The 25,647-nt window shown below is 37.6% G+C and overlaps 1 protein-coding gene across 4 annotated transcripts in view; it reads left to right on the top strand.

The window, feature by feature from the left end:
- Myo61F (unconventional myosin 61F) overlaps positions 1–25,647 on the top strand; it is a 748,935-nt gene that overhangs the window by 418,740 nt on the left and 304,548 nt on the right. For all 4 annotated transcript variants that reach the window (XR_016546978.1, XM_090374260.1, XM_090374259.1 and 1 more), the window contains exon 14: positions 19,230–19,367. Coding sequence is in view for 3 of the 4 variants with exons in the window: in XM_090374260.1 (XP_090230386.1) it covers positions 19,230–19,367 (138 nt within the window). In the remaining variant the exon portion in view is untranslated. The remainder of the gene's footprint in view (positions 1–19,229; positions 19,368–25,647) is intronic.

Raw genomic sequence — 25,647 nt, 5'->3', positions numbered from 1 at the left:
TCAATTTACACTGCTCATCGTGGACTAATGTTATTAGTGGAGTCCCTCAGGGTTCAGTGTTGGTTCCATTATTGTTTTCTGTATTTATAAATAATATTGATGATGGTATATCAAGCTTAATGTCCAAGTTTGCAGACAATACAAGGGTCGACAGGGTTGTCAAGGACACTACTGACACTATGCTGCTGCAACAGGATCGGGAAAGGTTGAGCAGATGGGCTGAGAGGTGGAAAATGAAGTTTAACATCAGCAAACATAGCATCAGCAATACGTAGCAGCAGCAAACATTCTTGCACTCTTTCTATCTAAGTGTATTGCATAGCTGAAGAAGAAGTCTCTACTGTTAACAAGTACAGACCAGGCTGAAAAAAATTCTACCCCTTGAGCCTTGCACAATCTTTCCAGGGCCCAATTGATCGACAGTGCTCTCATCATATGCTCCCTCCTATCGTGTCGGGGCAGAATTGCAGACACTTTCAAATTCAACCCTAATTCACGGCTTTTTTTCAACAGTGACCGAGAGTTGGTTACATACCAGCTTATATCTATTATAGGCTTCCATGTCACCCATTAATTTATATGTGTCCCATGCATTTTCTTCTCTGTCACATATCTCATTAGTTCATCTGACATCCATTTAGGCCTAAACCTTGAACAATATTTCTTTGTTGTTATGTAAAGCCTAGTAATAGATTCCAAGATTAATTCTTTGAATGCCTCCCATTTTGAATTTGCTGTTTTTCACATCATCAGTTGATCCCACTGTATAGAATTTAAATACTGTCTCAGACCACCGTAGTCGCATTTACGAAAGCAAAAACCGTTCCCTTTACCCCTGATGGTAGTTACCTCTTTGAGTAAATCTCACTTCAGCACACTGTGAAAACTGCCACCTAGTGGTTCTTTTATCTGCAGATTCCTAATGAATGAAGAATCGCTACTGATAATCAGATCAAGAGTATTACTCTCTCTAATTGCCTCCCGAACATGCTGATGTAGAAAACAAGCATCCAGTAAATCCGCAAAAGCCTTGCTAGTGTGTGAGTGACCAACCCACAAATTCCGGTCAGATCTGGGAAATTAAAATCCCCCATTATAAGACTCTCTGATTTACTGGCCAATTCTATTTCCCTGTACAGTTTCTTGTTATACTCATCAGAGTCATTAGGCCTATAACACACTCCTACTCTCAATTTTGATCTCCCAGTGCTTTATGTCACACCAAATTGAGTCGACCCTGCACTGTCCAGCAAAGTCGACTGGCTGTACTTCCTTGGATTTTATGTGTTTCTTAACTAATAGCATAACCCCTCCTTTTTTCCTATCCTGTCTATCCTTTCTGTACACATTTGATTGTACAGTGAACCAATTGTAAAGTGGGGGTCCATTGTATATTTAACGTTTTTTACATGAAACTTCGGATAATTGGGGCAGCCGCTTAATCGTGGCCAAAATGCACTAGTCCCGATGTGTCCCAAATAATCAGAATTGACTGTATTTGGATTTAGTATAAGCTGATTCTTTTGAAGTCAACTATGCATTACAGAGAGCAAGGCAGAGATTTTGAGTTGAGTCTGTTTAAGGTCTTTATCAGTGATCAGAATGGAAATGTCATTGGCATACACTACTAGGTGACATACATGTGAAATTATGATTTTCAAATTAGTATATTTCTTATTTTTAAATTTGATTGACATTTAGAATAATGAGACGATATAGTTAATAAGGGTGTCATAATTTAATGTTTTGAGCTGAGCAGGTATTCACTAAAGTTGCATGAGGCGATACAATTCAGTAAAGACCTGCAACCTGTAGGCATTGTTGTTACCGAGCTTTTCCAGTTCAATTCTTAGATGAGTTCAATTAAAGTTCAATTAAAGAGTTCTATTGTGTTTGCTGGAAAAAAGTAGTAATAGTAGTGGCATATGCAAGAAAGCAAGTGTATGAGCTTACGCAGTATCAGCCAAAAAAGAAAAAAAAGAAAAAAAAAAAAACACACCATTCCCTCCAAATGCCTGTCCAGTTCCTCCTTAAATTTATTTAACCTATCAACTTCCACAACGACAGATGGAAGTTTGTTCCAGCAATTAACCACCTGCTGGCTAAAGGCAAATTTCCGCATATCTATTCTACATCTGTCTTTTCTTAATTTGAATTTATGCCCCCTTAGGTTCGTAATCTGAACAAGTGGAAGGATCCCATCAGAATTCGGAGTGCTCAATCCATTCAAGGCCTTATACACCTCAAACAGATCACCGTGCAGATGACTAGTCTCCAGCTGCTGCAATTTGCAGAACTTATGCCTCTCTTTGTAAGTGGATCCCTTCATTCCCCTCACCAATCTTGTTGCCCTTCTCTGTACACTCTCAAGTAAATCTACATCCTTCCTAAAATAAGGCCTCCAGACCTGTACGCAGTACTCAAGGTGTGGCCTGACCTTTGCCTTATACAGAGGGACAATATCTCATTTTCCCTGCTAGAAAAATTTCTGTATATCATTGACAAGACACCATGAGCTACTCTTGCAGACCGTCTGCACTGCTCAGAAAACTTCATATCTGACTGCACAATTGCTCCCAGGTCTTTTTCATTTTCTACCACCTTAAGTGTAGTACCACACAGTTGGTACTTTCCTCTGCGGTTACTTTTTACCCATATGCAGTATTTTGCATTTGTCAAGGTTAAACTTCAGTTGCCACTTCTTAGCCCATCTGCTCAAATTATCTAGATCCTGTTGCAGTAGCACACTGCCATTACTGTAAGTAACAACCCTCCCAACCTTTGTATCATCTGCAAACTTTAACACTAAGCCTGATATACCTTCAACAGTATCATTGATAAATATGCAAAACAACAGTGGACCCAACAACGAACCCTGTGGGACTCCACTAATAACATTAGCCACGAAGAGCAGTACCCATTAATTACCACTCTCTGTCTTCTCCCACTGAGCCATCCTTTTATCCATTGTAGCAACTTACCCTTAATACCATTCTGCTCCAATTTGTACAATAGTCTTCCATGCGCAACCGTGTCAAAAGCTTGCCTGAAATCCAAATAACTATGCTTTATCAAAATTATTTTTTGCATCGAGTTTCTTTTTAACCACATCATAATATCCTATCAAATTTGTCAGACAAGACTTTCCCTTAACAAACCTATTCTGTGTCTGAATTATTGCTGCAGTCTTGTCTAGATGATCCTGCAATGCATCTTTAACCGGTGACTCCATTATTTTACCCAGATCAGAAGTTAAACTAACTGGTCTGTAATTACTCGCGTCACCCCTTCGATCCCCCTTTGTGAATTGGGGATACATTTGCACATCTCCAGTCCGTGGGGACCTCCCCTGAGTCCAAGGATGCTCTCATAATTATGGCTAAGGGTTTGCTTAGTTGCTTTGCCGCCTCCTTTAATATAACTGGATAGATCCCATCCACCCCAGGTGCCTTTCTTATGTTTAACTTCAACAATTTCTCCTCCACTTTGCTCTCAGTAATTACAAAATCATTAGAATCCTGCTACAATTTGATAACCTTTTGCCATTTTCAAACCTTAATAACTCCTCATGTGTGAATGTAGATGCAAAATACTCATTCAGTTTGATTGCTATCTGAGCAGGATCATCAACAGTCGCACCATCGATATCAAGTGGACCCATCAGATTCATCCCCTTCCTTTTAGAGTTTATATAAGTAAAGAAATCCTTGCTGTTTTTCTTAGCATCTTTTGCCCAAGATTCCTCGTAATCTGCCTTCACTTTTGTTGTTGTTTGTTGTTTGTTTGGTTTTTAGGAGCATTAGCAACTAAGGTCATATTGCTCCGGGATATGCGGTGGTTATTCCCTGACTTTTCCGCATCCTCCGTATTTGGTGGTGATGGGCTTGTACCCTGGTCTAATCAAAAAGCGTGTGCTGCGCACTGCTGCTCCTTCCCACCTGGCTACGGATGCGCCTCTCTTTGCCTGCCTGATCTGCTTTGTGACCTGATTACAGACTAGCTTATATCTGCCCAAGGCTTCTGAGTCACTTGATAATTTATATGCATCCCATGCATTTTTCTTCTCTGTCAGGAGTCTCATTAGTTCATTTGATAACCATTTAGGCCTAAATCTTGAACAATAGTTCTTAATAGGTATGAAACTTTTAGTAGCATCCACGATTAATTCCTTGAATGCTTCCCATTTAGAATTTACTGTTGGTAATATTGTCAGTTAATCCCACTATACAGAATTTAAAATCTGTCTGAGACCACTGTACTCGCCTTTACGGAAGCAAAAACCCTTTCCTTTACCCCTGATGGCAATTATATCTTTAAGTAAATTCCACATCAGTACACTGTGATCACTGCCAATTAGTGGTTCCTTTATCTGCAAATTCTTAATACACGAATGATCACTGCAGATACCCTCTCTGGTTGCCTCTCGAACATGCTGCTGCAGAAAACAATCATCCAATAAATCCACAAAAGTCTGACTAGTGTGTGTAAGTGACCAACCCACAAGTTCCAGTCAATATCTGGAAAGTTAAAATCCCCCATTATAAGACATTTTGATTTACTAGCCCACTCTATTTTTCTGTACAATTGTTCATTGTACTCATTTGAGTCATTAGGCCTATAACACACTCATACTCTTATTTAGTAGGAGTGTGTTAAAACCTGGACAGCCTAAGTGACTTAGGCTGTTGAGGTTTTTTAAGTTGCTTTGAAGAGGCAGTCTAGCATCAGCATTCCTGGGGTCTTCTCAATGAGATTGAAACAAACTGTCGATGCTGGGAGCATCTAATCTTCTTTTTTAGCAGTTAGGCTAATATTAAGATGTTTCTTTTGATTTTTTCTGTTTCCAAGGAGGAATACTGATATTGGAAAGTAGGTTGGCTCTAGAGATAGTAAATGAATGATTTGAGTCCCTGTTCAGCCATCTCAAGAGCCAGTATTTAATGCTGATAAAAGGTTGCTTGGACGGGGTTTGAGCCTGTGACCACCAAATACAGAGGATGCAGAAAGGTCAGGGAATGACCACCGCATATCACCTGAGCAATATGGCCTTAGTTGCTAATTCTCCTAAAAACCAAATAACAAACAAACAAACAGGTTGCTTGGAGGGCAGAGGACCAAATCTGTGCAGCATATAGTGGGATGGGAAGTATAAATTTCAAGATATATTTTTTAACAAGGCATTTTTCTAATGCCAATTAACTCTTGTTTGGCAACCCAGAGTACTGCATATGTTATTGCTCTGATGTAATCAGAGTGGGCAATATCTGTGGATGGCTAATGCAGGAGGGGGCTGTGGGAAGGCCGGAATAAGCTTTCAGTTCTATCCTTGCAACAGAACAGGGCACTCTTTTGTCCTCGTCATATGTTGGTAATACAAGTAAATGCAAAGAAATAGAACTTGAAAGGATACATAGGGATAGGGAGCTACAGAGAAATGAAATTGATGACGTATAAGAAGAATAAGTTTTGTAAACATAATTGCATAAAATCCCACAATGGAGAAGTAGTGTTCGGCAAAAAAAGATGTTCTGAAGAGATGGTCAGAATTCACAGAAAAGCTCATCGCTGGCAAAAGAAAAGGAAAACCATGGGACTTAATCTAGAGGGCCACCTATTCTGGAAAGCGAGATCACCACTGCCATTAAGGGACAAAAAAATGGAAAAGCAACAGGAATAGATGAAAGCATTTGACTTATGTAGAGTTTAAAATTCTACAAAAGTCAAATTTTACATCAGTTAGAATTTCCCTAAATGCTTATGTAGCACTCGCAACTATGCACACTAAATTTGATTGAAGCAAAAAAGAAATGTTCAACGAAAATGTAAAAAGAATTATTAAATTTTTTTTTATCTCATATGCAGGAAAAATTACAAAGGTGTACAAAATTATAAAAATTAAAAAAAGAGAGAGGAGACAGGCATAATGTCAGTAAATTTTACCTTTCAAGCATCATTGCCAGAATTAACTCTCCAGCTGATATGCATGCTGCTGCAGAAGTTGAGGGCTGTGGAGATTTAGAAGGGGTTTTTTCCCAAATGTCACAAAATTTTTTTGCAGCAGCAGAATTGGCACTGACGAATTCACCACATATCAGGTTTTGGAAACCAACGTGATGCTTGAAGCTATTAAACCACCTGTTGCTTGCCATGAACTTGGCTTGGGTTTCGCCTTACTTATCCTTCATATCTTCATAAATACTTCTTGCTTTTGCTTGAATGACCATGGACTCAGGGGCACTTGCTTCTGAATCTGATTTTCCATCCATATTATTAATAGCTTTTCCATATTCGATATTAGCATTAACATTAACAAAGGCACATGATGCAAGAAAGCAAGCTTTTTTAGCATCAGCCAAAACACACACACACACACACACACACACACACACACACACACACACACACACACACACACACACACACCCTTCTAATTTCACCCACCCACTCTCTCCAAATGTTTGTCTAGTTTTGCCTTGAATCTATTTAAGCTATCAACTTTTAAAATGACAGATGAAGTTTCTTCCAGAAATTAACCAGCTGCACATCTATCCTACAACTGTCTTTCCTCAATTTGAATTTATGCCCTCTCAGGCAATTATTCTGAGCAAGAGGAAGAATCCTATCAGCATTGAGCATGCTCCAACCATTCAAGGCTTTATACACCTCAATCAGATCAACTCGCAGGTGTCTAGTCTCCATACACTGTAATGTGCAAAACGTAAGCATTTCTTCATAAGAGCAACCCTTAGTTCCTTTCACTAAACTTGATGCCCTTCTCTGTACTCCTTCCAACAGCTCTACATCCTTCTTAAAATGAGGCTCCAGACTTGTATACAGTACTCCTGTATACACTACAAGGTGATCTGTAATAGAGCCACAGAAAAGGTTCGACAGGCAAAGGCAGTTTATGAGAAATCACTAGCAAACAGAGCAAAGAGGGGGATAAGGAATTCTTCACATATATAAATGCCAAGAAGAGCAGGACAAACTAAATTGGACCTTTATGTAAGGGAAAGGCAATATTATTAAATGCACCAGCTGCTGTTGCAGTTGAACTCAACAGTTATTTTGCATCGATATTTACAAATGAAAAACCTTTTGTGGCAATAGGAAATTTTGGGAGCGAAGTTGAAAAATAATGTAATTAATGATATTGAAATTTTGCAAGATTATTTAATGAAAAAACTTTCGAGCCTACAGGCCAGTAAGTCTCCTGCAGTTTATGGAATATACCCCATAATTTTAAGGGAGGCGGCAAGTGAGTGCATTGAACCATTGAGGCTAATTATGCGAGCATCACTAGACTCTGGGGAGATACCCTTGGATTGAAAAAGTGCCAATGTATCTCCCATACATAAGGGTGGCTCTACAAGTGAAGTTGGAAATTATCGACCTATCAGTCTGACTTCAGTGGTAGGGAAAATCATGGAGGCAATTATCAAGGGTGGAATTCAGGATCATTTGGATCGAATTGAAATTCTCAAGGATACTCTGCATGGTTTTGTAAATGGAAAATCATGTTTAAGAAATCTGGTTTGCTATTTCGACAGGGTTACTCACGAGCTGGATTTAGGGAATAATTTCAACATTGTTTATTTAGATTTCCGCAAAGCTTTTGACTCAGTCCCACATGAGCAGTTGCTTTATAAGCTGGAACATGTTGGAATCACTGAGAAAATCCTTAGATGGATAGCAGAATGGCTTCAGGGCAGGAGGCAGAGGGTTGTGATAAATGGCTATTCCTCAGATTGGGTTGATGTAAGAAGTGGGATTCCCCAAGGATCAGTATTAGGACCACTAGTTTTTAATTTTCATAAATGACATTGATGAAGGGATAGAAGGCGTGATGTCTAAATTTGCAGATGATGTTAAAATTGGTAGAGTGGTTAATGATCACTGTCAAGCTGAGCTTCTTCAGAGAGACCTAGATAGACTTCAGGAATGGTCAGAAAAATGGCAGCTATGCTTTAATATGACAAAGTGTAAGGTATTACGCCTGGGAAACAATAATCCCAAAATAACTTATTCACTTGGTGGAGTTCAACTAAACCCAGTACTGGAGGAAAGGGACTTGGATGTTACGATACGGTCAAACATGAAATTCTTTGAGCATTGTAAACAGGTTGCAAGGAAGGCCCATGGTGTTCTATCGATAATCTATCGAACTTTTGCAAGTAGAGATAGGGACGTGATAATCCCATTATATAAGGCTTTTGTTAGACCACACTTGGAATACTATGTTCAGCTGTGGAGACCGCACCTAAAGAAAGATATCGAGCTTCTTGAAAGGGTGCAAAGACGGGTCACTCACCTGGTGAGATCAGCAAAAGGGCGTTCTTATGAAGAAATACTTGGAATATGGGGGTTGCAGAGTTTGGAAACTGGGCGCCTCTGTAGCCAGTTGGGAAGGAGCAGCAGTGCGTAGCACACGCTTCTTGATTAGACCGGGGTTCGGGACCGTCACCCCAAATACGGAGAATGCGGAAAGGTCAGGGAATGACCACCGCATATCCTGGAGCAATATGGCTTTAGTTGCTAATGCTCCTGAAAACCAAATAACAAACAAACATAACAGTTTGGAAACTAGACATGTTAGAGGAGATTTCATTGAGGTGCTTAAGGCTCTGAGAGGCATCAGTAAAATGAATGAGTATGAAATTTTCAAGATTATAAATGATGCTAGAACTAGGGGACATAAATTCAAGTTATGGGGGGAAATGTTTAGATTGGACTGCAGGAAGTTTTATTTTAGCCAGTGAGTTATAAATTACTACAATAAGTTGCCTACATGGGTGGTAGAGGCTGAGAGTTTGGGGAAATTCAAAGGTCATCTGGATAGTACCTTCAAGTCAGGGAAGTGCATAGGATTATAGGTTTAATTTCCTTTTTTTTTATTAATTATTATTATTATTATTTTTTTTTTTTATCATTGATTTGTTCGTTTTTTTTTTTTTTTTTTTTTGGCTGGTGCAGCATAAGCCATAAGCTTTCTTGCACCATGCAGCCATTACTAATACTAATACTCAAGGTGTGGCCTGACCATTGCCTTATACCAGGGGATAATCACCTTCTTATCCCTGCTAGAAAATTTCCTGTATATCATTGACAAGACATCACGAGTTACACTTTCAGACTGTCTGCACTGCTCAGAAAACTTCATATCTGCCTGCACAGTTACCGCCAGATCCCTTTCATTCTCTACCACTGTCAGTGTAGTACCACACAGTTGATATGTTACTCTGGGGTTACTGCTTCCCATATGCAGTACCATACATTTCTCAATGTTAAACTTCAGTTGCCACCTCTCAGCCCACTTGTTCAACTTTTCTAGATCCTGTTGCAGCAGCGTACTGTCATTAGTATCCTTAACAACCCTGCCAACCTTCATATCGTCTGCAAACTTGGACATTAAGCTTGATATACCATCATCAATATCATTTATAAATACAGAAAACAACAATGGACCCAACACTGAACCCTGAGGGACTCCACTAATAACATTAGTCCACGAAGAGCAGTGTCCGTTGATTACCACTCTGTCTTCTCCCACTCAACCATCCCTTTATCCATAGCAGCAATTTGCCTCCAATGCGACACTGCTCCAATTTGTGCAGCAGTCTTCCATTTGCAGTAGTATCAAAGGCTTTTATAAGATCCAAATATGTGATATCAAAGTTATTCTTTGCGTCCCGTTTCTTTTGTGACTACATCGTAGTATCCATTCAAATTGGTCGGACAAGACTTCCTCTTAACAAACCCATGCTGTGTCCAAGCTATAACTGAAGTCTTGTGTAGATGATCCGGCAGTGCTTCTTTAACCAGTGCCTCCATTAATTTCCCTGGAACAGAAGTTAAACTAACAGGTCTGTAATTATCTGTGTCTCCCTTTGATCCTCCTTTGTGGATTGAGGTTACATTGCAAATCTCCAGTCCATGGGTACCTCCTCTGAGTCCAAGGAAGCGCTCATAATTATGGCTAAGGGTTTGCTTACTTCCTTTGCTGCCTCCTTTAATATAACTGAATAGATTCCATCCACTCGAGGTGCCTTTCTTATGTTTATCTTCAATAATTTCTCCTTCACTTTACTCTCAGTTATTACAAGATTATCTAGCTTACTCTCAGAGTTTAATAGACCTCTGTCATTCCCTTCCCTGAATAACTCCTCATGTGTGAATGTAGATGCAAAATATTCATTTAGTTTCTTAGCTACCTGAGCAGGATCATCAACAGTAGAACCATCAATATCTAGTGGACCAATCTGATTCATCCCTTTCCTTCTAGAGTTTACATAGATAAAGAACTCTTTGCTGTTTTTCTTTGCATCCTTTGCCAAAGATTTCTCCTAATCTGCCTTTACCTGCCTAACCACCTTAGTGACTTGGCTACAGATCAGCACCTGAATATATCACCTGAACGCTGTGTTGTAATCACTGTTGATCTTAAATGCATTGATCCTTTAACAAGTTATTTTATACGCGCACTGTCCTTTTAATAGTATTCACTGTTGAAGCAGCAACGAGACCTAATTCCATGCAGTAGATGACAAACTTTGTTGTGCTTCATACTTCTTAATTAATCATCTTCATTTCTAAATCAATTTTGTTTTGTGTACTAACACTGCCGGCATTTGCACTTTTCTTTGGTCCCTTTCCCTTCACCATTGTAATAAGTAAATTGGAATGAAGAGAAGATTCTGAACATTTTTTTTATGATTTTTATATGATTGAAAGTTTCAGTGAAGGGGAACTCATTTCACCATAATAACATAACGTAAAAACCCACAGAATTCCAGTTATCGATATATAAACGCAAATGCAATAAGATTGAATTTACCATACATTTATAATTGATTGCGCTAACAGTGAAGTCCAATAAACCTGAAAGTGCAAATTGTTTTTATTGTTTTACGTTAGTGACCTCCAGAAATGTGGATTTGAAAAATATCACCAAGGTGTTAAAAATTGATTCTTATAACGCAACGTATGGTAACGATGAAAGTGTAGTGCAATTTCCATTATAAAAATGACCTTTTAGAGAGATAAATAGCACTTAGTTATACAGCGAAATTTTCAACTTCCGAGGTCTTGGAACCAATTACCAAAAAAAAAAAAAAAAAGTGTTATTGGGTTCACATTATGATATTTTCACGATACATCCATTTATTCCTGCTAGATGCAAAATATGTTTCCATGATTTTTTTTAAGTTTGCAATGTCCGGTAAAAACTTACGTAAAGTCTAAAATCCGTAAGTTGAGTGTTACGTAAGCCGGGGAGTGCCTGTACTTACTAGACTACTAAATAATATTTGACAGGAATAATTCCAAACGACTTGAAAGTCTCCACCTTCATACCTCTTCCCAAGAAACCTGAATCCCTGCAATGCTCTGGCCATAGAATCATTAGCTTAACGAGCCATACTTCTAAGATTCTCCTGAAAATAATTTATCTAAGAAATATACACAAACTCACAGCAGAAATAAGCCCAGTTCAAAGTGGATTCATGAAAAACCAGAGCAGGAATCTTTAACTTAAAGATCATAATTGAGAGATTTCTGGAGAAACAAAAAGACATATATTATAAATTATAAAATATTATAGATTATAAAAAAGCCTTCGACTAAATAGACAATGAAACGATTATTCAATCTCTGAAAAAAAATAGGAATCATCAGTAAAGACATAAGAATTATAACTAATTTATAATGGGAACAGTCAGCTTCCATCAGAATTGGAGAGTTTTGAGATGAGTCCTGTTGCCTATCCTTTTTAGCATTTATACTGAAGGAATTTTCAGAGAGAGAGAGAGAGATCGAAGACTTAAAGGGCCTTAACATAGGGGGAATCAGAATTAATAACCTAAGATATGCAGATGATATCGTTCTACTGGCAGAAAGTAAAACAGACTTAAAAGCCATCATCAACAAGCGAAAAAGTTTCAGCGAAAGACTCGATCTATATTTTAATGAAAAGAAATCCAAAGTGATATGCATCTCCTAAAAAAGAGGAGAGATTTAAAATTAATAATAAAGTAAACAATAATACATTACAAAAAGTAAAATCCTATGTCTGCCTGGGGCATTTAATCACTGATGCCGGGAAAACCTTACAAGGGATCAAAAGAAGAATTGAAATAACAAGAAAGGCCTTTCTGGACATGAAGAAGATCTTAACATGAAGGGAATTATACCTAGACACCAGAATAAGGTTAATAAAATGTTATGTATGGTCAGCTCTCTTCTATGGATCTGAAATATGCACTATTACAAAGGATGCTGGGAACCGAATTAAGGCATTTCAAAATATGGCTCTTAAGGAGAATCATGAGAATACCTTGCACACAAAGCATTTGTAGAAGTGCTGGTGCAAACAAAAGGAAATAAAAGAGAACTCATGTCCATCATTAAGAAAAGGAAAGCAAGGTATCTCGATCATCTTCTGAGACATGACTCTATTCAAAAGAAGCTGTTGGAAGGGATGCTAGAAGTAAAGAGTAGTACAGGACAACAGGGAAAGACCTGCATAACTAACATTGAGGAATGGACTAATCTTTCTTATGAAGATTGTGAAAGGGAAGCACAGATGCAAAGCTGGTGGAGGTTCATGGTAGTCAACCTCCTGGATGTAGAGAACACATGAAGAACCAAAGTGGTCAGAGAAAGTTAATCCCTCATCCCATTTTAGGCCAAGATCAATGTCCAATTTAAAATTTTTTACTTTGCATCCACTTGCCAGTAGTTTTTCTCTTGCAGTTCATTCATTCTTGAAAAAATTTTCCAGAAAATGATAAATAAAAGTGTGTGGACCAGCTGCATGGCCTGCTCATTCTTCTGATGTAAATCACTTAGATATTTATCTTGGGGGATGGCTGTTATCCAGTAGTTAGCATGTGAAGCCACAATTAAGGAAATTGTAGGTTTGAGCCCATACACTGTCTGAAAAATTACACAGCCCATTGTGAACTACTGTGGCACCAAAGCCTAGCTGCCCTTAATAATTAATTCAGTATGTTGCCACAATGAATATGTGAACTCTTTGGGACCATTTTAAGAATACATGGAAATGGAAATAAATGGATTAATTTGGGATTATTCCAGAGATAAGGAATGGAGAATTGATTGGAATTTGGGGAGTACAATGTGTACAGAAAGGATAGACAGGATAGAAGGGGAAGAGGGATGATGCTGTTAGTTAAGAAACACATAAAATCTAATACAGTGCATCCAGTTAACATGGGTGGACAGTGCAGTGTTAAGTCAGTTTGGTGTGACTTAAGCACTGGAAAAGCAAAATTGAGAGTAAGAGTGTGTTATAGGCCTATGTGTACAATGAACAACTGTACAGGGAAATAGTGGGCCAGTAAATAAGATTGTCTTACAATGGGAGATTTTAACTTCCCAGATATAGACTGAAACTTGTGAGTTGGTCATGGATTTATTGGATGATTGTTAATTTTCTACAGCAGCATGTTTGAGAGGCAACCAGAGGGAGTAATCCCTTGATCTGATTATCAGCAGTGATTCTTCATACAGATAAAGGAACCACAAGGTGGCAGTGATCACAGTGTATCAAAGTGGGATTAACTTAAAGATTATTATTATTATTATTAGCTATATGGTGCAGGGAAGCCTGAGGCTTATGCTGCACCAACCAAAAAAAAATTCCCAAGTTACCCTGTGAGAGAGAGAGAGAGAGAGAGAGAGAGAGAGAGAGAGAGAGAGAGAGAGAGAGAGAGAGAGAGAGAGAGAGAGAGAAAAGCAGAAAGGAATTGTCATGAAAGAGAAGACTGATGATATCCAGCTCAGGACTCTGGATTTGCCAAGCCCATACTCACCATAATGGAGTATGAAGATTGTGAAAGTTTGAGCCCATACACTATTATTACCCTTTGTGTTATTACCCTCAGGGTGTAATGAAGAATGAAAAGGACCTGGGGGGGTAATTTTGCACTCAGTTATGAAGTTTTCTGAGCAGTGCAGATAGGCTGCAAGAGCAGCTCATTTTGTCTTCTCAATGTAACTGCTATCAGCGGTAAAGAGTGTGGTTTTTGCTTTCGTAAATGACTACAGTGGTCTCAGAGATATTTTAAATTCTATACCGTGGGACCAACTGATGATGTTGCCAACAGCAAATTCTAAATTAATTGAAGGAATTAATCTTTGAAGCTACTAGGCTTTTCATACCAAATAGGAAATACTGTTCAAGGTTTAGGCCTAAATGGATGTCAGATGACATAATGAGACTCGTGGCAGAGACAAAAAGTGCATGGGACGCATATAAATTATCAGGAGACAGATTCCTATGGTAGATATAAGATAGTCTGTAATCAAGTCACAAAGGACATTATGCAAGCAAGGGCAGATTATGAGAACTCTTTGGCAAACAATGCAAAGAAAAGCAGCAAAGACTTCTTTACTTATGTAAACTCTAGAAGGAAGGGGATGAATCAGATTGTTTGATTGTTGATGAACCTGCTGAGGTAACTGACAAACTAAATGAGTATTTTGCATCTACATTCACACATGAAAAGGTCTGTAAGGAAGTGGAGGCCAGAAGCTTATCTAACTCCGGCAGGTAGCTAAATGATTTTGTAATAACTGAGAGAAAAATGGAGGAGAAATTGTTGAAATTGAACATACGAAAGGCACCTTGGGTGGATGGGATCTATCCAGTTATATTAAAGGAAGTAAGCAAACCCTTAACCATAATAATGAAAGCTTCCTTGGATACAGGGGAGGTCCCCATTGGGCTGGAGATGTGCAAATATGCCCCCATTTCACAAGGTAGGAGGCAAAGGGTGACACGAGTAATTAAGACGTGTTAGTATAACTTCTGTTCCAGAGAAAATAATGGAGTCACTGCTAAGTAAGCAATGTAGGATCAATGTAGGATAGACACGACTGCAGTTATAGTTCAGACACAGCATGGGTTTGTTAAGGGAAAGTCTTGTCTGACAAATTTGATTGGACACTAAGATGTGGTCTCATAGGAACTGGATGCAAAAATAATTTTGATATCATATACTTGGATTTTAGGAAAAGGTTTGATACTGTGGCACATGGAAGATTACTGTAGAAATTGGAGCAGTATGGCATTAAGGGCAAGTTGCTACAATGGATAAAAGAATGATTGAGTGGGAGAAGATAAGAGAGTGTGTATCAATGGACACTGCTCTTTGTGGACTAATGTTATTAGTGGAGTCCCCCCAGCATTTGGTGTTGGGCCCATTGTTGTTTTTGATATTTATCAGTGATATTAATGAAGTTATATCAGTGTTAAAGGCTAAGTTTGCAGATGATACGAAGGTTGGCAAGCTGGTTAATGACAGTAATGATAATACACTACTGCATCACGATCTGGAAAAGTTGAGCTGTTCCCAGAGAAGGGCAACAAGATTGGTGAGTGGAATAAAGGGTTAGTGTTACCAAGTAAAGCTTAAGTTCTCCAAATTGCAGCTCTTGGAGACTAGGCACCTGGGAAGTGATCTAATTGAGGTGTATAAGGATTTGAATGGTTTGAGCAAGCTCAATGCTAATGGGATTCTTCCTCTTGCTGAGATTACTCACCAGAGGGGACATAAATTCAAATTGAGGAAAGACAATTGTAGAAGAGATGAATGGAAATTTGCCTTTAGCCAGCAGGCGGTTGATAGTTTGAACAAATTTCTATCTGTTGTAGTGGAGATCAGGAACTTAAATAAGTTCAAGACAGAACTAGACAATTTTGGAGTGATTTGATGTTTGAAATGGGAAGTTTGTTTTTTTTTTTTTTGTCTGATGCTATATAAGCTTTCTTTCTTTCATCATATGCCTCTACTAATGCCAATGCTAACTCAAGCAACTGATGATGTTTTTTAAAGTCTCTCCTAGAGACTCTTGGTTTGGTTCATGTTTTTTAACTTGTATCATAGTTTATTCATGTATGAAAACCTGAGAAAAGTGTGGTTCACTTCTTCTTTCAATAGGACTATTTTTAATTTAATTTTATTCCAACTACAATTTCTTAAACTTTTGTGGATTTGTGAAGTGAGTACTGTAGAAGCATAAGCTAATGCTAAAGAATCTAGTTAAATTTATTTATTTTAAAGACTACTCTTTATGCTACACTAGACTATTGTTTCAAGTCCGTGTCACTGAGACCAAGTACTTGAAATAGTCTCATAATAATATGTATTTGAGATTATTAAATTAGAAAAAAGTAAAAGAAATAAAAAAATTAGAAAAAAATAGAGAAATAAAAGAAAAATAAAATAGATTAAGCATACCACTAAACTAATCCAGATATTTTTCTGATGAATCTGTTTTCTTCAAAAATTCTCCATTTTTAAGAAGATGATTATTAAATTCTTTGCAAGAAATCTCTTTTATATTGTATTGTATTATGTGCATTGTCTGCTGAGAATTTAGAAGTGAGAACAGTCTTGTCATGTTTGCATTGTGATTATGGATGATGAAGAAAAAATTGCTAATTTTTAGGTGCTCAGAAAAACAGATTGTGTCCTTACAGCTTCTAAAGAAATATAACCATTGTATGGGCAAGGTTCATCACAAAATCTTTTCAATGAATAACAGGTGAGGTATTAATCTCATATATCTGATGTGTGACCTGTTTAAAACCATCCAATGAAAACACTGAAATTCTTCAAACAATTTTAACCACTTCTCCAAATAGTTAATACGTCCTAGTTGTGCCTCCTCCAGAAAGTTCTGACATTCTTTGTCCATACCAGTCATTTGTAATGTTTTAATATGCTCACTTATATCAAGTAGAACAAATTTTTCTTTTAGTCATGATTCTAATGAACTTAATGTAGATTAAAGAAAGCTCAGAATTTCTAGTACAGAATTATTTTCTCTTTCTCAGAGAAAGCAAAAACTGCAGATACATTTCTGTGAATTCATGCAACAGTTATAAAATTATTTCAAGAAAGCATTTTATGATAGTTGGGGCCTACTAACAGATTGAAAATTTTCTTTCAAAGCAGGAAACATACTCAAAACTCATTGTATTACTGGAAATAAAGTAAGCCACTTAGGTTTGATTGAGGACAACAACTTTTGATAATTGATATCTACAAATTCACACATCCTTTAAAGCCTCAGTCCAAACAGTGTACACAGAAAAATAATTGAATATTTTTAGAATAAGAGATTCTATGTCAAATTTAAATGTATCTGCCACATGCTGAATCAGTTATGTAGAATATGCATGTGGCATCTGATACCAATGATGTTCCTTTTCAGTTTCTCTTTCAACAATGAGAAAGCATTTTTTTGTCCGATGTCTGCCCGTGCTCCCAAAATTAACATTTACATTGTTGCCTGTGAATGTAACACATTTAGATGAGAGATTACACTTGTTTAGTGTTCCCAATAAGTAATATGAAATGGTTTCGGTAGTTTCACTGTGAGAGGCTTCTAATTCAATCACTTTGTTTTGATTCCACCTGCTTTTCAGTCAAAATATTGCACAAGAATTGGGATAAGCTTCAGTGAACCATGGTTGCTGGCATCCATTGAAATTCCAATACAAGATATATCAATCAGTGTTTTCATTTAGACTTCAATGGTCTGTAGCACAATCTCTTTATTTATAATTGCTCTATTTTAATCCTTGCATATGTTTATAACTCTATTTTAATCCTTGAAAATGTTTATAGCAATTTCCGTGTCCTTAAACAATTTGTGAATTAAACCTGTGCTGCAGACCATTGATCTGTAAGGTTGATGATGCTTAATTACCTGGAATGCCAAAGTTCCCTCAGCCGAACATGATTTTGCATTGTTTGAATTACACTGGGAAAAATTATTTCAATTTTCCAGAAGAAGATGAAATCCATGCCATTTTTTTTTATGTTTTTCACATTGAATATGCTGCTCTAAACCAGTGGAACCTTTATGCACGATTAATACGTAACTTTCCTCATTTTATTTCCACCTCAAATTGAAGGAAGGAAGGATCACTCATCTGAAGATTGCTTAAGAATTTGCGCTTTCTTTTAAGGAAAGCCATTTTAAATAAGATCTAATGTTAAAATTTTTTCTTAAAATTACCATAATCACCAAATGTTAACAAAGTTATACAAAGCAAAAACTGCAAATAGAAGCAAGAAAACTGTTATCATCAATCCACTTTGTATGAGATAAATAATTCTGAAATATCTATCCTTTGAAAAAAATAAAATATATGTTGGATATACTTTTATAATTTTGTTTAATTCTCCAAATGTATGTCCTTCTCTCTATTATTTGCAGCAATAGTGGACTTATCCTTGCTTCACTACTCTCCCTCTTCCTTTCTCAATTTAACTGATTCGATGGTATTATCCATACCTTGATGAGAACAGTTTCAGAATAACACAGCTGTTCTTGTTATGTGTGTGTTTTCAGAATAATACACAGAAGTCAAGAACTGCTAACTTTGTACACAAATTTAACATGAACTCAACTTTCCTGCATATCTGCTTTTTCATCGCATTGAAAAGCTCCACTACAGAAATCAGAGTTATAAATGAAAGGGAGCTAAAAGTGTACTTTCTGTACAGTAAACTGGACTTATTAGCGAATTTTAAAATGCCAGCCAGCCAGACTGCAGACAGAAGAGGAAAACTTTTTGTCAGACATCTAGTCATGCTAGTGCTGCCTTTAATAGATGACAGCATCAGAAAAGGAATTTAAAATTGGTGGAATGGGAGGAGAAGGAGGTGCCTGTCTCCATTCTCTGGCATTCAGATCTAAAATGCACAAATAGTTGTAGAAAATAGTGTTACATCAAGAATTAATTGTGCTAAGTTTTTTATGATTTTTTTAATGGTTTTGTTTACAGTTTTTTAGAAAAATTCTTATTTGATTTTTGACAAAAAAACAAAGTCAAAATATGAACAATAATAATTTATAAATAATTGGTGACCAGTAAAAATATTTAAAAGGATTTATATACAAAGCTTTCATTTTAATGAAATTTCAAAATTTCATGAAGCAATTCATTGCACAGAAACACTGGTGAGAAATTCAGCCCCCTCAGGGTGAACTTCCCTAGTGAGAGAAACTCTCTTCAGAAAAAAGGCTAAAATTAATAGTTATCAGAGGATGCTAGAAAACTTAGTTTGCTTAATACTACATAAATATTATGTACAAATACTACATACAAATTTTTCTTAAACTCATTCAGATTTTTTAAAAAAGCAAATTTAAAAGAAAATTACCATTTAATATGAATGTTAATAACACAGGATGAAGAATGTTTAAGGCCAGGAGATGCTACGGATGTTACTTTTCTTTCTAAATTAGAAGAGACTGTAGGATGCCATCCACATTTTCTTACTCACAAATTGGTTGATAATAAAACAAAAAAAACTATAGCAAGAGATGTAAGTATTGTAAAATTTAATTTGAATTTTAAAAAAATAATAAAATAAATAATAATAATAATAGTGGCATAAGTCTAATCTCATTAGATCTGAGCAGAAGTAATAGAATGCACATTCAATCTATTTCTTAAGAATTAAAAACTTCATTTGTGTCTAGCATTTATAAAATTAAATTTACCCTCATGACTAGTGTAGTGACTATGATAGCTTTACCTCCGTGGCATATAGAAAAGGCATCAGTTTGAATCCATTTTGATGTGAGGAACATTTATGAACAGTGTGATATTGAGTTAGTGGTCAATCTAGATCTAGGATCAAGGTTGCAGTAGAAGTTTTTCTCGTAGCATCTAAGGTTTTTCTTGTGAACAGGAAGAAAAACCTTAGACTTAGGCAAACTGTCCAAAGAATAAATATAGTTTACAGATAACATTTTGGTACTTTTATGCCTGCCTTTATAATTATTTAAACAGCAGCCCAATGAGTGAGAGAGAGAGAGAGATGCTTGTTGACATTGGATTTGAATTTTTTTTTATTAGCTTTAGGAAGCCCAAGGGCTTTGATGCACCAGCCAAAAATTAGTAATAATAATAATTAATTTATAAAATAATACACAAATAAATAATAAATAATAAAATAAAATAAACTACCTATTTTACTCCCCTTCACATAGATACCTATCCAGCCAATTTCCCCAAGCTTTTCAGCCTTAGCATCTGCAACTCAACAGCTAAAAGAAAACTTCCTTGGAATCAAATCTACCCCCCCCCCCATAATTTGAATGATTTATAACAGTATATAAGGGCTGAAATCCAAGTAAATGCTGTTAAAATTGATTTCTATATCCAGGTGAAAATGTCAAAATAGCTAAACAGGTTGGTTAAACAATTTTCACTTTACAAAAACTATACTGTGTTTCCTTCAGAATTCCATTTCTATTTAAATGATCCTGTACTGCATTCTTGATTATTGCTTCCTGATTTTCCCTACCACTGAAGTCAGACTGATTGAACCAATAGTTATCCACTTCACTCTTAGATCCATCTTTATGTGTTGGCAGTACATTGGCTCTTCTATAATCCAAGGGAATCTCTTCTGTGTCTGTTGACGCCCTCATAATTCACCATTATGGTGCCTTTCTGAAAATTTCTGATTATATGCCTCAACCCCAGGGGGCTCACATCTGGTGATTATGGGCTTGGCACACCCAGGGACCTGAGCTGGATATCATCATTCTTCTCTTTCTTGGTGATTCCCTTCTCTCTCTCTCTCAGGGTAATTCAGAAATTTGTTTTGGCTGGTGCAGCAAAAGCATCACAATTTCTTGTATTGTATGGCTAATAATAATAATCTCTATGAGCCTTACTTACCTTTGGGCTCAAAAGTTTTTCAGTAAAAATAATCTTATGAAATTTCAATATTGCTAATTTCACACTTCTCACCTTCACCCACAATTTCTCCTTGTCATACAAATAACAATTATCTGCTTGACTTAATTTAATTTCCAGTGGTGAGTTTCTCCCAACTTTCTCCAGTTAATATAGGAGAAAATTGATATCACCCATAATAAGGCATTCACACTTGCTCACTCTTTCCATTTGCTTGTAGTGGCTTTTGTCGTAATCTTCACAATCTTCTGGGCTTTAGATTACTCCCACCCTCATTATACCTTTTCTTTCAGCTAACTCATACTACTGATTCCATCTCCATAAAATGGATTCTGTCTACTTACAAGTGCAGGTCACACTAATAAAATTTCCAAAAGACTTTTCAGAGTTACTCCAATCTTGAGTTAATTCCACCAGGCTTTCCGTATTATATATGCTGAAATGCAGCTGTTGCTCCTGTTATATCTAGCAGAATTTCAGACATACACACTTTCTTAACTTACTGTTAGCATTTTTTCATCATGTCCTATATTTATCCGGGACATCATCAGTTTATATATGCTTAATATCATTAATTCTCAGATGAATAATATTGCACTCTTTACCCCCCCTTAAATCTGACAATCTGTTGGTGACATCATTAATTGTTGCTCCCAGCAGGGATACCCTTGTTCTAATCCACCTATCCTTATTACAAGTAATGTTACCTGTTTCCACGACAGGTAACTTTATCAAAACAGTATCAAAAGCTTTCCTGAAATCCAAGTGTAGGATATCAAAATTATATTTTGCATCCAGTTCCTTTGTGACCACATCATAGTATCCAGTCAAATTGGTCAGAAACGACTTCCCCTTAACAAACCCATGCCCCATCTGAATTATTACTCCAGTCTTGGCTAGATGATCCTGCAATGCTTTTTTAAAAAGTAACTCCATTATTTTCCTTGGAACAGAAGTTAAACTAGTGGGTCTGTAATAACCCGTGTCACCATTGTTCCCTCTTTGTGAATAGGAGATACATTTGCACATCTTCAGTCCAGTGGGACCTTCCCTGAGTCCAGTGATGCTCCCATTATTATGGCTAAGGATTTGCTTACTTCCTTTTCCACCTCCTTTAATATAACTGGATAAAACCCATCCCCTCCAGGGGCCATTCTTATGTTTAACTTCAATGATTTCTCCTCCACTTTGCTCTCAGTTATTGCCAAATCATTTAACTCCCCATTACAGTTAGATACACTTCTGGCCTTCCCCTCTCTGAATAACTCTTCATGTGTGAATGTAGATGCAAAATACTCATTTAGTTTGGCAGCTATAGTCAAACCATCGATATCAAGCGGAACCAATCTGATTCATTCCCTTCTTTTTAGAGTTTATATAAGAAAAGAATCTTTGTTTTTCCTTTGCATTCTTTTCCAAAGATTTCTCACAGTCTGCCTTTGCTTGCCTATCCTCCTTTATTACTTGATTACAGACCACCTTATATCTACCATAGGCTTCTGTGTTGCCCTGATAATCTATATGCATTCCATGCATTTTTCTTCTATGCCATGAGTCTCATTAGTTCATTGGTCATCCATTATGGCCTAAACCTAGAACAATATTTCTTAGTTGGTATGAAAACTCTAGTAGCTTCCAAGATTAATTCCTCGAATTCTTTCGATTTACAATTTGATGTTTTTAACATCATCAGTTGGTCACACTGTATAGAATTTAAAAAATCTCTGAGACTACTGTAGTCACCTTTACAAAATCAAAAACCCTTCTTGTTAAATCTTTAAGTAAATCCCACATCAATACACTGTGGGGTGCCTCCGAAGCCAGTTGGGAAAGAGCAGCAGTGCGTAGCACACGCTTCTTGATTAGACCGGGGTTCAAGCCCATCACCACCAAATACGGAGGATGCGGAAAGGTCAGGGAATGACCACTGCATATCCCAAGCAATATGGCCTTAGTTGCTAATGCTCCTAAAAACCAAATAATAAACAATACACTGTGATCACTACCACCTAGTAGTTCCTTGCACTATGTGTAAGGAACCACCAGGTGGCAGTGATCACACTGTAAATTTGGCACCTCCATAGCCAGATTGGCAGGAGCAGCAGTGTGTAGCACATGCTTTAGCATTAGTAGAGGCATTTGATGCAAGAAAGCAAGCTTATGCAGCATCAGCCAAAAAAAAAAAAAAAAAAAAACCACTTCCACTTCACCCCTCTGTTCGTTCAAAATACCTGTCCAGCTGAGCCTTAAACTTATTTAGGCTATCAACCTCCACCACAAGGGATGGCAGTCTGTTCCACCAACCAACCAACCACCCGCTGGCTAAAGGCAAATTTCCGCACGTCTATCCTACATCTGTCTTTCCTCAATTTGAATTTATGCCCTCTCAGGCGATTTTTCTGAGCTAGAGGAAGAATCCCATCAGCATTGAGCATGCTTAAACCATTCAAGGCTTTATACACCTCTATCAGATCACCTTGCTGGTGCCTAGTCTCCAGACACTGTAATTTGCAAAACTTAAGCCTTTCCTCGTAAGAGCACCCCTTTGTTCCATTCACTAATCTTGTTGCCCTTCTCTGTACTCGTTCCAGCAGCTCTACATCCTTCTTGAAATGAGGCCTCCAGACCTGTATACAGTACTCTAGGTGTGGCCTGACCATTGCCTTGTACAATGGAATAATCACCTCCTTATCCCTGCTGGAAAAATTCCTGTATATCATTGACAATACTCCATGAGCTACTCTTGCAGCCCGTCTGCACTGCTCAGAGAACTTCATATCTGCCTGCACAATCACCCCCAAGTCCCTTTCATTCTCTACCACTGTCAGTGTAGTACCACAGAGTTGATACGTTGCCCTGGGGTTGCTGTTTCCCATGTGTAGTACTTTACATTTGTCAATGTTAAACTTCATTTGCCACCTCTCAGCCCATCTGCTCAACCTTTCCAGATCCTGTTGCAGCAGTGTAGTGTCAGTAGTGTCCTTGACAACCCTGCCAACCGTTGTATCATCTGCAAACTTGGACATTAAGCTTGATATACCATCATCAATATCATTTATAAATACAGAAAACAATAATGGACCCAGCACTGAGCCCTGAGGGACTCCACTAATAACATTAGTCCACGATGAGCAGTGTCCATTGATTACCACTCTCTGTCTTCTCCCACTCAACCACCCCTTTATCCATAGCAGCAATTTGCCTCCAATGTCACACTGCTCCAATTTGTGTAGCAGTCTTCCATGTGCAACAGTATCAAAAGCCTTTCTAAGATCCAAGTATATAATATCAAAGTTATTCCCTGCATCCAGTTCTTTTGTGACTGCATCATAGTATCCAATCAAGTTGGTCAGGCAAGACTTCCCCTTAACAAAACCATGCTGTGTCTGAGCTATAACTGAAGTCTTGTCTAAATGATCCTGCAGTGCTTCTTTAACCAGTGCCTCCATTAATTTTCCTGGAACAGAAGTTAAGCTCACAGGTCTATAGTTACTTGTGTCAGCCTTTGATCCTCCTTTGTGAATTGGGGTCACATTTGCACATTTCCAGTCTATGGGTACCTCCCCTGAGTCCAAGGAAGCTCTCATAATTATGGCTAAGGGTTTGCTTACTTCCTTTGCTGCCTCCTTTAATATAACTGGATAGATCCCATCCACCCCGGGTGCCTTTCTTGTGTTTATCTTCAACAGTTTCTCCTCCACTTTACTCCCAGTTATTTCAAGATTCTGTAGCTTACTGCTAGAGTTGAATACACCTCTGGCATTCCCCTTGCTGAATAACTCCTCATGTGTGAATGTCGATGCAAAATATTCATTTAGTTTGTTAGCTACCTGAGCAGGATCATCAACAGTTGACCCATCAATATCAAGTGGACCAATCTGATTCATCCCCTTCCTTCTAGAGTTTACATAAGTAAAGAACTCTTTGCTGTTTTTCTTTGCATCCCTTGCCAAGGATTTCTCGTAATCTGCCTTCGCCTGCCTAACCTCCTTTGTAACTTGGTTGCATATCAACTTGTATCTATCATAGGCTTCTGTGTCATGTGTTAATTTGTAAGTATTCCATGCATTTTTCTTCTCTGCCATATGCCTCATTAGTTCATCTGACATCCATTTTGGCCTAAACCTTGAACAATATTTCTTAGTTGGTATGTAAAGCCTAGTAGCTTCCAAGATATGTTCTTTGAATGCTTTCCATTTTGAATTTGCTGTTGGTAACATCATCAGTTGGTCCCACTGTATAGAATTTAAATACTGTATCAGTCCATCGTAGTCGCCTTTACGGAAGCAATAACCCTTCCCTTTACCCCTAATGGTAGTTACCTCTTTGAGTAAATCCCACTTCAGCACACTGTGATCACTGCCACCTAGTGGTTCATTTATCTGCAGATTCTTAATGCATGAAGAATCACTGCTGATAATCAAATCAAGAGTATTACTCCCTCTAGTTGCCTCCTGAACATGCTGATGTAGAAAACAATCATCCAATAAATCCACAAAAGCCCTGCTATTGTGTGAGTAACCAGCCCCCAAATTCCAGTCAATATCTGGGAAATTAAAATCTCCCATTATAAGACTCTCTGATTTACTGGCCCACTCTATTTCCCTGTACAGTTCCTTATTATACTCATCAGAGTCATTAGGCCTATAGCACACTCCTACTCTCAATTTTGATCTCCCAATGCTTATGTCACACCAAACTGACTCAACACTGCACTGTCCAGCGATGTCGACTGGCTTCACTTCCTTGGTTTTTATGTGTTTCTTAACTAATAGCATAACCCCTCCCCCCTTCCTATCCTGTCTATCCTTTCTGTAGACGTTGTACTCCCCAAATTGCAGTTCTGCATCCCTTATATCTGTGTGACACCACGTCTCTGATATCCCAACAATATC

This window comes from Mastigoproctus giganteus, chromosome 5 (genome assembly GCF_048544385.1).
Source record: "Mastigoproctus giganteus isolate SK-2022 chromosome 5, ASM4854438v1, whole genome shotgun sequence".
Taxonomy (NCBI): Eukaryota; Metazoa; Arthropoda; class Arachnida; order Uropygi; family Thelyphonidae; genus Mastigoproctus; species Mastigoproctus giganteus.
The sequence above is the reverse complement of the archived record's forward strand: the minus strand, read 5'-3'. Positions and strand labels throughout refer to the sequence as shown.